Below are 15,845 nucleotides of genomic sequence, written 5' to 3' on the forward strand. Positions count from 1 at the left end.
TCTAAAGAGTTGAGTGACTTACCCAAGTAGAGCCCAAACCGCCTGAATTATATGCGTTAAGCTATATCCAAGCCTTGTAAATTCATGTAAAAAACTATGACAGACTATGCAAAGTACCTTGCCTGATACCTGGCATACAGTAAATTTCAACAAATGTTAGTTTCCCAAACCCTTCTCTTTTTGAAAAGTACATTTTTGTGTGTGTGAACTGAATCATGATTTTAACTGAACAGTCAATTCAGTTGCATATGTGAATACATTATACTTTCAGAATATTTCACCTTGACAATTGAGGCATTGAAAATATTTAGTGATCTACAGTACTTTAAGTTAGAGTGTCCCTTGCCTATCAGTTAGTGATTGGACATTTTAAATAAGGAAGCATTTAAATACACCAGAACCTATGCCTGTCCTATTTTGTCTGTAATTGTAACAATCTACTGACAAGTCTGATTTTTGAGTATAAAGTTTTATATTATCTTATGAGGGTCACTTGTAAATGATTCTTTTCTAGAGCTCCATCTTCTTTTTCACTCTGTTTTAATAACTTTCACTTCCACTCAGTCCATACCTTGAGCTCCACCATGAATACAGAAATAAAATATTCCTGAATTATGAAATACAGATATATAGCTTTATATTCCACATAAATGGAGATATTGAGCATTGATTTGAATATTCTCCATTTTGAAAGGACAGGCTGCTCTTTGTTGAATCCAATTCTATCAGTATTTCTCTATATAACAGTATGATCAAGTTCATATAAATGAAATTAACTACAGTGTTTTTATTTTTTCCTTTAGGAAATTGAAAGGACAAAGACCGATGCTGAAAATGACAAAGAATGGCTGTTGTACATTCGGAAACTTCTTGAAGGACAGGTATTTCACTTTTCTAATTCATTTATTAAAAGTTGCAGATAAAAATTCTGAGCTTATTTTTTTTACTAGATGCCTAAAATTTTGGAAACACTTACACATTACTTACTTCTGTTAGGTAAAGAAGTATTCCAATAGGCAGACAGCAAAGTTAAACCCTCTCTTTGTACTTTTGGACTTAACAAATGAAGCAAATGCCTTGGGAAAGAGCCAACACAGGTCTTAGCAAATGCATTAATTAAATTATTGAGTCAACGTCTATGCTTGCTAGACTGAAAAGGATCCATTCTCTCAGCTCTCTTAGGAAAAGAGATTCTTTATTATGTGTCTTTAAAGTTAGTAGTTGATATGGACACCTGAGGAGTTCACGGGTTTCAGTGACCTTTTACTGTGGCCCTGTTTCCAGTCAATTCATGTTTTCCTCACAGCCAGACAGCTGTTTATTACTGTGTCTTCCCGTATTCTCTACAATATTTTCTACTGAGACCTCGAGCAGCTTGTTAGTGGGAAGTAAATATTGATTTGGCATCCTGTCAATGCAGAAAGAATGAAAAAATTTCCACCAGAGGCCCCTCAAACATTTTCCTATCGACATTTTCTGGGCCGAGTGGAAAGCTGCACAGAGGATGACAAGGCCAAGACGAGTGGAAATCCCTGAGGGGTCTATTGAGACTGCTGCTGTGACCTGTGTGATACTTTTTCTTCTCTTTCAAGTATTTTTTTAATACACATATAGTCTGCTGGGATGTGCCCCTCTTGTAAGTGATCAGGGCAGTTTATTGGCAGGTGAGAGCCCTGCTTTTCTAGTCATAGCTGGCTTTTGTTCTGATATCACTGACAGCATGTAATGTATTATACAACTTTTTCATTATGGTTCTTTTTGCTCCACCTAATTATTGTCAATTTCAAAAATGAATTTGATTCAAAACAGCTAAAATGAAAAAAAAAAAACCAGCTAAAATGTATTTCTCAAAATATTTAAAAAAAAATTCTTGTCCTGTGAGTGCAGTATATGGGTTTTTGGAAAAGCAAGAATAAGTAAATAATATGTGAACTATTCATATTCTTAGTTCCCATTTGATATATTTTTGAAACATATCTGGAAATGCTATAACTATTACTATCTATAGTAACAGAAGGTGATGGGCACTTTTTTGCTTCAAGTTGTTTAAGTGCAGACATGCAGGTGCAGGGCAAGCCTTCTTGCTTTTGAGAAGAAAAGCCATTTCTCAGTCATGTTGCATTCCCAGCACCCAGCCCAGTACCTGGCACATCAAAGGAGTTCAGTAATGATTGATATGGGTTATTTTTTTTAACTAGAATGTTATAAAAATATACTTTTAATGGATTTTTAAACATTCAACATGTAAGTATGACCTTTTGATATAGAAGTATTATCATCAATTATGAACATAAAAATCATAAATCCATATGTATAAATCTTTATTAAATGTTACTAAAGCTCTATTGACACCAGATCTGCACATGTAGATATACATATGTGCATTCTACATTATCTGGATATATGCTTATTCTGTCCAGTGAGTGTAAAAAAATCCTGTTGAAAATGGCATTAGACCGCTTAATACTGCAGTTTGATATAATGCCTTTTTGTGCCACTGAGCCTGGACTCTGGAATATAATTGCCTGGCAGTATTGATTTAATTGCCCCAGGTTTATTTGTGGACTCCTAATTATTGACTGAAGGTAAATTTAATGGAGCAGCCTCTATGAACACTGGGAAACTGCTGCTGTTGCTGTTATACATAATGAACTGCACCATGTGCCTTTAAAGCATTCGTCAAACTAATTTTATTTCACTGTGACAGTATGATAACATTTAAAAAGTCAAAGACTTTTATTTTTATTACTGACATAGGTGGTTTTGCTGATGTCTTTGAATTCTGTAAGAAAAAAAAGTAGGGACTTCATTGGTTGCACTTGAATGTCACTTTATAATTATGCCCAAGAAAAAAATCTATAAAATAGAAAACATCTCTTTTTAAGCCTACTTTTTCTCTCTCAATTCTAGCAATTATATTTGTCCTGATTTTAGGAAAGGTTTTCTTTATCCACTAGTTTTTGAGAGTCTAAGTTATGCTCACAGGATTATGTGGGTAAAAGTGTAAATATGTTCACTCATTCATTTTGTTTAGTTTATGCCATATAGCTCCCTGTACCTGAGGTTATGTGATCTTGAAGCTGTGGATTAATTGAGTGTGTTCCCTGAAAAATGCCAAATTAATTAAATATTGATATTTGATTATTAAAATACTTTGAAGATTAAATTATAAGAAAACTTCCCTTTTATGTCCTCCCTCTGTGTTGAGTGCTGTATATAATAGAATTCTGACATCATAGGAGTGAATCTGGCCCTGAAGTTTTATCTTTTCTTATTAGGATTAGGCAACAGAATTGTTTGCCTGTTAAAACAACTTTTTCTGCATTCATTTGACTTAAATTTATATTGATAAAATAATTACTGCAAAATAAAAAGCTTTTCTACCATGTGACCATTTCTGTCCTTTATCGGCCCATCTTTGCCTGAAATGTTCCCTTGGTATCTCTAATTTTCTTGAAGAGATCTCTAGTCTTTCCCATTCTGCAGTTTTCCTCTATTTCTTTGCATTGATCACTAAAGAAGGCTTTCTTATCTGTTCTTGTTATTCTTTGGAACTCTGCATTCAGATGCTTATATCTTTCCTTTTCTCCTTTGCTTTTCACTTCTCTTCTTTTCACAGCTATTTGTAAGGCCTCCCCAGACAGCCATTTTGCTTTTATGCATTTCTTTTCCATGGGGATAGCCTTGATCGCTGTCTCCTGTACAATGTCACGAACCTCCATCCATAGTTCATCAGGCACTCTATCTATCAGATCTAGTCCCTTAAATCTATTTCTCACTTCCACTCTATAATCATAAGGAATTTGACTTAGGTCATACCTGAATGGCCTAGTGGTTTTCCCTACTTTCTTTAAGTCTGAATTTGGCAATAAGGAGTTCATGATCTGAGCCAATCAGCTCCCGGTCTTGTTTTTGTTGACTGTATAGAGCTTCTCCATCTTTGGCTGCAAAGAATATAATCAATCTGATTTCGGTGTTGACCATCTGGTGATGTGCATGTGTAGAGTCTTGTGTTGTTGAAAGAGGGTGTTTGCTATGAGCAGTGCGTTCTCTTGGCAAAACTCTATTAGCCTTTGCCCTGCTTCATTCCATATTCCAAGGCCAAATTTGCCTGTTACTCCAGGTGTTTCTTGACTTCCTGCTTTTGCATTCCAGTCCCCTATAATGAAAAGGACATCTTTTGGGGTGTTAGTTCTAAAAGGTCTTGTAGGTCTTCATAGAACCATTCAACTTCAGCTTCTTCAGCGTTACTGGTTGGGGAATAGACTTGGATTACTATGATATTGAATGGTTTGCCTTGGAAATGAACAGCGATCATTCTGTTGTTTTTGAAATTACATCCAAGTACTGCATTTCAGACTCTTTTGTTGACCATGATGGCTACTCCATTTCGTCTAAGGGATTCCTGCCCACAGTAGTAGATATAATGCTCATCTGAGTTAAATTCACCCATTCCAGTCCATCTTAGTTCGCTGATTACTAGAATGTCGATGTTCACTGTTGCCATCTCCTGTTTGACTACTTCCAATCTGCCTTGATTTACGGACCTAACATTCCAGGTTCCTATGCAGTATTGCTCTCTAAAACATCAGACATTGCTTCTATCACCAGTCACATCCACAACTGGGTATTGTTTTTGCTTTGGCTCCATCCCTTCATTCTTTCTGGAGTTATTTCTCCACTGATCTCCAGTAGCATATTGGGCACCTACTGACCTGGGGAGTTCCACTTTCAGTATCCTATCATTTTGCCTTTTCATAAAGATGGGCTCGAAAAGGACAGAAATGGTATGGACCTAACAGAAGCAGAAGATATTTAAGAAGAGGTGGCAAGAATACACAGAAGAACTATACAAAAAAGATCTTCACAACCCAGATAATCACGATGGTGTGATCACTCACCTAGAGCCAGACATCCTGGAATGTGAAGTCAAGTGGGCCTTAGAAAGCATCACTACGAACAAAGCTAGTGGAGGTGATGGAATTCCAGTTGAGCTATTTCAAATCCTGAAAGATGATGCTGTGAAAGTGCTGCACTCAATATGCCAGCAAATTTGGAAAACTCAGCAGTGGCCACAGGACTGGAAAAGGTCAATTTTCATTCCAATCCCAAAGAAAGGCAATGTCAAAGAATCCTCAAACTACTGCACAATTGCACTCATCTCAGATGCTAGTAAAGTAATGCTCAAAATTCTCCAAGCCAGGCTTCAACAGTACATGAACCATGAACTTCCTGATGTTCAAGCTGGTTTTAGAAAAGGCAGAGAAACTAGAGATCAAATTGCCAACATCCGATGGATCATGGAAAAAAATGAGAGTTCCAGAAAAACTTCTATTTCTGCTTTATTGACTAGCCAAAGCCTTTGACTGTGTGGATCACAATAAACTGTGGAAAATTCTTCAAGAGATGGAAATATCATACCACCTGACCTACCTCTTGAGAAACCTATATGCAGGTCAGGAAGCAATAGTTAGAACTGGACATGGAACAACAGGCTGGTTCCAAATAGGAAAAGGAGTATGTCAAGGCTGTATATTGTCACCCTGCTTATTTAACTTACATGCAGAGTACATCATGAGAAACACTGGGCTGGAAGAAGCGCAAGCTGGAATCAAGATTGCTGGGAGAAATATCAATAACCTCAGATATGCAGATGACACCACCCTTATGGCAAAAGTGAAGAGGAACTCAAAAGCCTCTTGATGAAAGTGAAAGAGGAGAGTGAAAAAGTTGGGTTAAAGCTCAACATTCAGAAAACGAAGTTCATGGCATCTGGTCCCATCACTTCATGGGAAATAGATGGGGAAAGAGCGGAAACAGTGTCAGACTTTATTTTGGGGGGCTCCAAAATCACTGCAGATGGTGATTGCAGCCATGAAATTAAAAGATGCTTACTCCTTGGAAGGAAAGTTATGACCAACCTAGATAGCATATTGAAAAGCAGAGACATTACTTTGCCAACAAAGGTCCATCTAGTCAAGGCTATGGTTTTTTCCAGTGGTCATGTATGGATGTGAGAGTTGCACTGTGAAGGAAGCTGAGCGCCGAAGAATTGGTGCTTTTGAACTGTGGTGCTGGAGAAGACTCTTGAGAGTCCCTTGGACTGCAAGGAGATCCAACCAGTCCATTCTGGGTGTTTGGAAGGACTGATGCTAAAGCTGAAACTCCAATACTTTGGCCACCTCATGCGAAGATTTGACTCATTGGAAGACTCTGATGCTGGGAGGGATTGGGGGCAGGAGGAGATGGGGACAACAGAGAATGAGATGGCTGGATAGCATCACTGACTCAATGGACATGAATTTGAGTAAATTCCAGGAGCTGGTGATGAACAGGGAGGCCTGGTGTGCTGCAATTCATGGGGTTGCAAAGAGTCGGACACAAATGAAGGACTGGACTGAACTGAACTGTGACAATATGTACCTGGACAAAAATGTAATATTTGCTGATACTGTTAGCCAGGAGTGAGTTAGAATTAAAAAGTCTAGAGCCTTAACTTATCTATATTTAACACAGAATGCAAATATATGTCCTCCCATCAAGTGGTCCTGATACAATTGGTAATTTTAAGTATTTGATCTTTATCTGCACCTAACCTTTGTCCTCACAGATTTCTAGTAATAAGAGTTATACTGGAAAAAAGTCATTCTTATATCTACTCTCATTTTCTATGACTCAGCTGCCTTTTAATTTCTTTGAAGAGTTTTACTTGTATTAATTCCTCTTCTGTGTTATTACATCTTTTAAAATTTACAGTTAATGGCAGAGACAAAAAAAGCAAATTAATGATCATAATAGGGTGGAAAAACCTTCCAAAATTAGTTTTGTCTGTATTTGAGGAAGTGGGAGGGAAAAAAACAGGAACAGGGAAAGTTGGCTGAGACTAAAGTATGGAAACCTTTGAACAGGAAGGGGATGCAATCAGAGTTGTGCATTAGAAAGCTGCACAAGATCAATGTATAGGATGGTTTAGAGGGAGAAGAGACTAGGAGCAAGAAGGTAGTCTAGACAAAGCCAATAGGGGCTTGTATGTGTCCTCACCATAAAAATAGGAAGGACGAGGTAGATATGACCCATTTGGTAGTCCCTGAATCAGATAGCAGAACTGAGATTAAATGAAGGGGTGAGAAAGCAGAAACCAAAGAGAGCTAAGTTTAATGTGAGAATTGGACTGTGAAGAAAGCTGAGCGCCAAAGAATTGATGCTTTTGAACTGTGGCGTTGGTGTGGTGTGGTGTTCTCATCACCTTATATGATGAGAAAGAGGATGATACCTTTAAGAGTTTTAGGGATCGAAAGAGGTAGATCAGATTTGGTAGAGAGAAGATGTCAGTGTCTGAAGCTGTAACAAATTTAGTAGGTAACATTTCCGTAACAGCATTCAGGGACTCACAGTTTTTCATTCAGGGACTTCGCAGTTCACTCAAGCCTTCTGTCTGGCATTTCTCAGTGACATCTAACCATTTAAGAACACATTTCAAACTCTTACAACTCAACAAGAGAATTCAGGACTATTCATAGCCATTTCTACCATAATATATACAGATAGCCATTAGGCACATATAAATATGCTCAGCATCATTAGCCTTTAGGGAAATGCAAACCAAAAACCAAAATGAGATACTACTTAATACCCAGGAGGATGGCTGTAATCAAAAAGGAGGACAATAGCAGGCACTGGTGAGGATGTGGAGAAATTAGAACCCTTGTACATTGCTGGTAGGAATGTATAATGATGCCACCCCTGTCGAAAACAGTCTGGCAATTCCTCCAAAAGTTAGAAACTAGAGATTATGTGACCCAGCAGTTCCATCCCTAGGTATATACTCAAGTGAAGACGTACGTCCATATAAAAATTTCTACATAAATGTTCATAGTGCTCAGTAGTTCATAATAGCTCAAAAGTAGAAAAATCCAAAGATCCGTCAAGACGGATGAATAAATAAAACATGTTAGATGCATATGTGGAATATTGTTCAGTCATGAAATGAAATGACATGATGATACATCATACAGCATGGAAGAACCTTATGCTAAGTGAAAGAAGCCATACACAAAAGGCAACTCATTGTATGATTGCATTCATATGAAATGTTTGGACGAGGCAAATCAAGACAGAAAGTGGGTTAGTGGTTGCCAGAGGATGGGGGCAGAGGAGCAGTGACTGCTAATGGGTACAGGGTTTCTTTTGGGGTGATGAAAATATTCTGGAATTAGATGAAAGTAATGGTTATACAGCTGTGTACAACCAATGAATTATACACTTGAAAATGGAGAAATTTATGTTATGTGAATTATATCTCTATTTAAAAAATGAATTCCTTAATATGAGGTGTGAAAAAAGAATAAAAAGAATACCTTTAAAAGTAAATCCAATAAAGTTATTATATCACATATGCTGCATTATGCCCCCATTAGCAGAGACTGTGCTAAATGCATTTGAATTTGAATTTCTGTCCATTGGCCATAACTATGAATAAATGAGATAAATTTTTTAACTTCATATTTAATAGGTTTCCTTTCAGTTGGCACAGAAGGAACTGTATCTCTATCATATTCTAATTGATATTACTTCCTCCTATATGCAAACAGATAGGAGTCCGTTATTTACATTTGCCCTCTAAGAGACATTGTTTAATTGTTCTGTCCATTCTGATCCTCAAAATTGAAATTATAGGAAAGGTCATTTAGTTTTGTTTTCAGGCCTTAATAATACCTGAAACTGTCTTATGTACTTGTGAGTTTATAAGGCCATGGAAATAATTAGTGGAGATAAAGTTGAACCCAAGCTATGGAAGGCATTTTAAAAACATGTTGCCAAGTGTCTACCGCATGAAAGGTAATTCATGCAGTAGTGTCTACCGCATTTCAGGTTTGGAGATATAGCAGTGAACAAGAGACAAAAATCACTGTCCTCATGGAGCTTATATTTCTGGTGATGGAGAACAATAAATAGATAAAATATAAAAACTATGAAAGTTTTTCAACAAACTTGAACAGAATTATGGGTATGTATAATAAAATATGTATACTTACATAAAGCAAGTAATGTACAGTTACAACTTCAATGTGCTTCTCTACTAGGATTTATATTTCAAAAACCCTTATCCAGGAATGGCTAGAAAATGTGTCTTGATTTTGTTTTCCAGAGTTCATTCAGGCAGTTTTCATCTACTTTCTGTAGATCATTTTCTCGTATGGGAGCCATATCAAAAATCCTGCCTTCGGTTGTTGATAAGTTAAAGTACAGACTTTGATCAGTGGTTTTTCTTTGCCTTTAAATATCTCTGTTCCTACTAGGTTGCTTCAGATCTTACAAATGCTGAAATTTAAAATGGCTCTTTCCTCTGTGCCCTTTCTGCAAAATATGCTTACCTTCTATAGATGCTTTGTGATACAGCAGTGGGAAGGTTTTTATAAATCTCCCTGGCTTTGGTAAATAGAGTAACTTCCAGCCTGAAGGTTACCAGAAAGTTTCTCTTTACAACAAATGTCCTGAAGACCTTTACTCTGCTGCGTTCAGTGTTGCACTTACAACATACTTAAAACATGCTACATACATGTGAACTCCCATGGTCACTCTCTCCACACACATAAACATACACAGCTACCCACACACACCCACTCCTCACATCCAGCTGAAGTTGCAAGAGTTAAAAATTCTCCATTCAGAGCCTTACTGGGATTTTTTTTTTTAATTTAACCATCTCAAGCCTACTTTCATGATACCAGGAAAAAGACATATGTCATTAAAGGTAAAAGGTAAATTTTATGTTTTGCGTATTTTACCACTGTAAAAAAATGGAGGGAGGGGAATGAAGGGAAAGCAAGTTATAGCTTTTACCAAAGTTTAAGAAGAGCAGACACAGACTTCAATATTTCAGTGACACTCTAAGATAGATAGTAAGTATGTAGATAGATAGATATGGGCCAGAAATATAAGCAATATTTAGGAAACTTAGCTTATAATTGCCAGTTTTAAACTATAAATAAATCATTGTTTCTCATACCATGCTTGGTTATTTTATGAAGTTCAATCTCTTAATTACAAGATAGCTGAATAAGCATACAAATATTTATTTATACCAAATTTTGCACCTTTAATTTTATAATTATCAAACTATATTAGTCTCTCTTACTAAACTCGCAAAATCTCATTGAATCATATCTTTGTTAAAAGTAGGTCTAATAAATAACATGTAATATCTGTACTTTGAGTATGACTCAGCTGGATTAAAGTCAATTTTTATTTTGAAAACAATATCATTTGGTAATAGTTTTCAAACCGAAAACAAGAATGAAATTGGTTAAAAAAAAAAAAGAAAGAAAAAATTGTTAATCTTTCCCTTTAGATTTAAAAAGATACCCTTATTTCAGTCTTTTTCTTTCAACACAAAAATGTTCAATTTTATACTATTGAGAGCACATTCCCAGTTCATGCTGATGCTGTAAACGATCTGTATGTTTCACAGTTATAGATTTGAGGCTTTGTTATTCTTCCAATGTAGTTCTCCAGCATCTGCAAGTTATCAGTCATATCTTACCTTTATACAGAAATGCCTCTAAATGAAGTCATAATTTGTAAGTGTGAGTGATAAAGTTGAAGTTCTATCACTGGCATACATCTGTGGTCATTTACATGTAAGAGAAGCCTAAAATCTGTGTGAAGTTAGGGGAAGTGTTTCCCATAAGAGAAGTCACCTTTTTCAACAAGGACAGCCAGAACAACCAGAAAGACCCCCTTCAAGACTATGGTATAGACTTCCCTGGTGGTCCAGTGCTTAAGAATATGCCCGCCAATGCAGGGGACACAGGTTCAGTCTTTGGTCCAGGAAGATTCCACTTACCATGGAGGCAACTAAACCTGTGTGCCTCGGCTACTGAGTCCTCACATCCTAGATCCTGTGCTCCACAGCAAGAGAAGCCATCTCAGTGAGAAACCCAGGCACCACACTAGAGAGCAACCTCCACTCTCTGCAACGAGGGAAAGCCCACATGCAGCAAAGAAAAACTAGCACAGTCAAAAATAAATAAATGCATACATTAATTAATCTTTAAAAAAAGATTACAGTATAGGCCAAGTAAAACTCACGGTTGTTTGAATGTCCTAATTAAATTTCCATTCCGAGAAATCTTATGGAGTATCAGCTCTTCCCCTGTCCATTTTTCTCCTTGTGCTGAAGAGTTCAAGCCTGTGTAACTGCAGTAACATAACTAAGACAGTCATTTCCATATTTATGCAAAAGAGATAAGGAAATTATGCAGAAAGCCCAGCAGACTTTCTGGACTTCGTAGGCCCCAGCATATTCCATCTGAGATGAAACCCAAGACAGCATATTTTGCAGGTTTGTTGTTTCGCCTATACATATGATGGAGCAAGGGAGAAAAGAGCTTTGCTATTGGCCAGTCAGGTTGCCACTTCAACCCAAGTCCACAATCCTGTCAGTAAAGAGTTGTGCTTTCTTTTTGTATCTGAGGGAGAAAGAACAGACTCTTACACTGCCTGTATGAAATAAACCTGCGCTTAGTCTCCAACAACTTTGTGAGATATTATGAACTTTTCTCTTTATTATATAAAGAGAAATTATTATCTAAAGGTTTTTTCTGACCTATTTGTAGAGAAAAATAGAAGCACCTACACAGGGAGATGGATGTACACAAATTGGGCATCTTGATTCAAGGATAGGCTGCTTCTTGAACTTCATCAAGAGTTAGCCTCCATACAAAGCTTAGGAGACACAATTCAAACAGTTGTGTTTAACTGTGGGGCTTTTGTTTTATTGGGAGCCAAAGGAAGAGAATATGAGTTATTAGCAATAAATTAGTCAATGGACCTCTTGTTCCACCTTGGAGGCTTCCTGGAAGAGAGACTCTTAGACTAGTTTTAGAGGGAAGCCAAATGTTCAAATACATGACATGTTGAAAATTGTTCTGATTGCAAGATGATAAAAAGTAGGCTGAGTTTTTAACTTGAAAATGAAATGTGCAGATGAGATAATTACTGTCAGTACATGTGGCCTGGTAAAAGTGCTGTGACATCATTATATAGGAAATCGTAGAACCAGCATGTTTCCTAGAGTGTGCTCCATGGACCACTAGTGACACATGATAAATAGACTGTGAGAAAAGTGTGGAGCCCTGAATTTAGAAGCAGGGTATTACATTGCCCTCTGCGAGAAACACAGTGCATTAGCATATTAAAGTCTCTAAGAGATCCTGAAATAAAATAACATTTAAACTTCGGTTTGTTTCCCACACTTACTTGATCAGAGAACTCTTTTTTTCTTAGAACAACTTTTACTTTTTAGAACAACTTTTTAAAATACTCATTTCTGCTTTTGCTCTACCAGGAATAGATGGGAGGGTATTCTCATCTTGTTTGTTTCCTTTTTTGTTGGATTGCATACAGTACCATAGGGCCATAGTCAAAATAAAACAAAGTTACCTGGTGGTTTTGCCTTTGTGTGTATCTGTGTGTGTGTGTGTGTGTGTGTGTGTATCTCTTTAACATCTAATATTAATGCCCTGAGAATTTAAATTCTCTCATTTATAAAACTGGCAAATATGTATAACTTTTCTGCATCCCAGAACGGCAGTTTTCTCAAAGTAAGGATTTGCTGTATCATTATCTTCCAGAAGGAAATCTAACATATTCTTGTTCCTTGATTCTATGATGCATTTCCCCATATTTTCACATTTCTGAAATTAAAACACATATGCAATTTGTGTATATTTAATGTGGTAGCTTCCTTTTTTCCAGAAAAAGCTGTTTTTAAGTCAATGTGGGTATCTTATATTCACCTGTATCTTAAAAAGTGAAGAAATATGGTATTTTTGTATCTTATACTTTATTTAGTGTTAAATTTTAAGTAAGACAAATGTGTGAAGCTCCTGACATAGACTATAGATAGAGTCTCTCCTGACAGAGACTCAAGAGTATTTTAAGGAGAAGGCAATTTCCTATCAAGGTAAGATGGAAGTTAAACTGGTAAGCTGCTTAGGATCTGAGGCAATTCTATGGACCAGCTTTGGTCTCTGTGTTTTCTTCATGGCTTACACAACCTGCACCATTTCGGCCTGTTGTTTCACCACCACTGGCCAGTCTTTTCTCTTTTTCTCCCAGTTTGAATTCAGAAAATAACCATTATGCTGGGGTTAGCTAATTATAACCGCTGTGGCTGAGCACAGCTGATCTAAGCACAACCGAGCAACTTACATGGAGGGCACTGGGTGCTGACCAGGGATGCTGTCGGTGGTTGTCCTGGCACAAAGAATGGCCTGACTGTACACCTCTGTAGGGAAGGAGTACTGGGCTTAAGTGTCCTTATTCTATTCAGGGAGACAAAAGTAGTCTTCCCTGGTTAATCAAAAGGACAATTCCAAAAAATGAATTAATGGGTTTCTTGATTGTTACAAATCTCTTACATGAAACTAGATAGCTGGGAAGCAGGATAAAAGGAAGTCAGTATGGCTTTGGGTGGAAACTGGGGAACATTTCAGATTTTCCTTTACTTGTCACCTATAAGTGTCTTGTTATGAGTTCTACAGGCAACTCAATAAAGCCCAGGAACAATAAAACTTTACCAGAAATGTTATATAAATTATTAAACTTTAAAATGTACTCTACATTTCATAAACTCAGCAGTTTGTAACATGTGTATTACACTTTGATATGCCAAATAAACTTTTCTATAACAACTTAATCAATGTATATACTTCTGCCATTTTTTTTTCCTCTGAAATTTCACCCTACAATCCTCAAGACATTCAGCTGTAACACAGGCAAGTATATTGATAGTTCGCACTCCCTCTCTTATGAGTGATGAACATATAGTGCTACTTCTGTGGGCCTGTGGACCCTACAGAGGGCTGTAGCCTGCTATTGATCAACTGATTGAAGATAAATGGCTCAGCTGCTTGTATTGCAGATTACAACATTAACACGGTCAGTAAACCATGGATTGTTCAATAAGGCGTTTATCTTTCTTCATTTTACTTCTGCTCCTGTATCATTTTTATTATAAAAGACAAAATTACCCACACTAACCAGCAAGATCAGTTGAAAAGAGACCCAGTAGGGTACCATTATGGGTGCAGAGTTGCAGATAGCTCAGTTCAAATGGTTTAATGATATTTAGTATATGTTTCTGAACTGAAGAAAATACAGAGTTTTGATCGTCTTTTTTTTTTTTTCCTGTGTTTCTTTTACAGCTTCCTTTTGCCACATATTTACTAGAAGCAATACTGGAAAAAATAAATGAAAAAAAGAGACTAGTTGAAGAATATTTTACAGTTATGAAAGATACTAGATGATATTATGATTGAGAACTTTTTTTCAGATCTGAAAACTTTATGTGGTGATCAGAAAACATGCACTGCAGTCCTGGTACAGTATCTGCTCCAGCTATCAACAGTCAGGGTCAATACCAAAATAAGAAGTCTCTGGAACCAATTAATTGCTGAACAAGTGAAACTAATTAAGTGCATAGCCATTTAAAAGGAAATAGTGTAGCATTTGATTGTTGAATACAAATATTGCCACAAATCAATGCAAACTTGAAAATGGTTTTCCTTCCAGTACATTACAAGAAATTAGAACAAGCTTGGCATGCACAAATTATCAAAGGAAAAAAGTTTAAACTGAAGACTTAATGTTCTGAGTTTTGTAAGAAACTATACTTTTTACATAAAGCTGCTATAAATGGCTCTAAATCACCTGATAAGCAACACATTTGTATTGAAAGCAAATATAAAGCAAAGCATTACAGCTTAAGAGTGAGCATTTAATGAAATGAATGGTGCAGTCCAATTGTATCTGTTCTCAGTCTACTGGAGTATATAGGAGATACTGTATTTTCCTAGAACAATTCAGCAAAAATAAAAACATCTTCTCCTTCACTCTCTCTGTTTTTTTTAAATTCACAATATTTTGTGTGGTCATATAAATTAGCAAGGGCTACAAACAGTGTATTAATTAGACTAGTCCTTGCAAGTCTGCTAATTAAATTCTTAACAATGGTCATCTTTATTTAGACTCTCAGACATTCCCTGGTCATTTCCCCTCTTTCCTATGTTCCTGCCACACCTAACTTTTCGCTTCCTCCGATTCACCAAACCTGCCTGCCTCCAGCTGTTGCCTTTGTATTCTCTCTCTCCAATATTCTGTACTTAACTTTCCCATGACTGGCTCCTGCACATCATTCAGGTTTGCAGTTACAAATTTCCTTAAGCATTCCCTAGCCACCTCACTATTTAATTTCCTTTATAACACAAAAGTATCTTTTACCTCTTCACTTATGTTCTTGCTGCTTTGAAATATATAGGTCCATGAGTTTAAGGCAGAGTTGGCAAATTATGGCTCACAGACCAAATCTGGCCTACTACCTGTTTTTGCTTAGCCTACAGTACGTTAATAATGATTTTTAAGTTATTATTAAATGTTTTTAAAAAATCAAAAGGAGAACTATATAGCATGTGAAAGTTATATGAAATTGAAATTTTAATGTCCATCAATAAAGTTTAATTGGAACACAGATGTGCATTCATTTCTGTATTATTTATGGCTGCCTTAGCACTACAGTAGTTCAGGTGAGTAGTTGCAGCAGAGACTTGATGTAGTGTGCTCACCACTTTGAAGGACTGGTAGGCACACTGTAAGTCACAGTGATACAGTTACAACTTGTCAGCATTTTGAGTACCTTAAATACTACCATAACTGTAATTTTTCTAATGCCAGTGGATGCCCACCGTGTAAAAACAAGAAGAGGAAATGACTGTCAACTGTCTCATTTTTAAGGTAAAGTGGGTATTATGTTGCTATTCAGTGGCAAAGCATTAGCTTTATTA

The 15,845-nt window shown here is 36.6% G+C and overlaps 1 protein-coding gene across 2 annotated transcripts in view; it reads left to right on the forward strand.

The window, feature by feature from the left end:
- The window catches only part of CNTLN (centlein), a 361,476-nt gene extending 345,944 nt beyond the window's left edge, over nt 1-15,532 (forward strand). For both annotated transcript variants that reach the window (XM_069576629.1, XM_069576630.1), the window contains 2 exons: nt 804-881; nt 14,211-15,532. In XM_069576629.1, coding sequence (XP_069432730.1) covers nt 804-881; nt 14,211-14,312 — 180 coding nt within the window. In that variant the 3' untranslated portion in view covers nt 14,313-15,532. The remainder of the gene's footprint in view (nt 1-803; nt 882-14,210) is intronic.
- The last annotated feature ends 313 nt before the right edge of the window (nt 15,533-15,845 follow it).

Source organism: Ovis canadensis, chromosome 2, assembly GCF_042477335.2.
Source record: "Ovis canadensis isolate MfBH-ARS-UI-01 breed Bighorn chromosome 2, ARS-UI_OviCan_v2, whole genome shotgun sequence".
In the NCBI taxonomy this organism is placed as follows: Eukaryota; Metazoa; Chordata; class Mammalia; order Artiodactyla; family Bovidae; genus Ovis; species Ovis canadensis.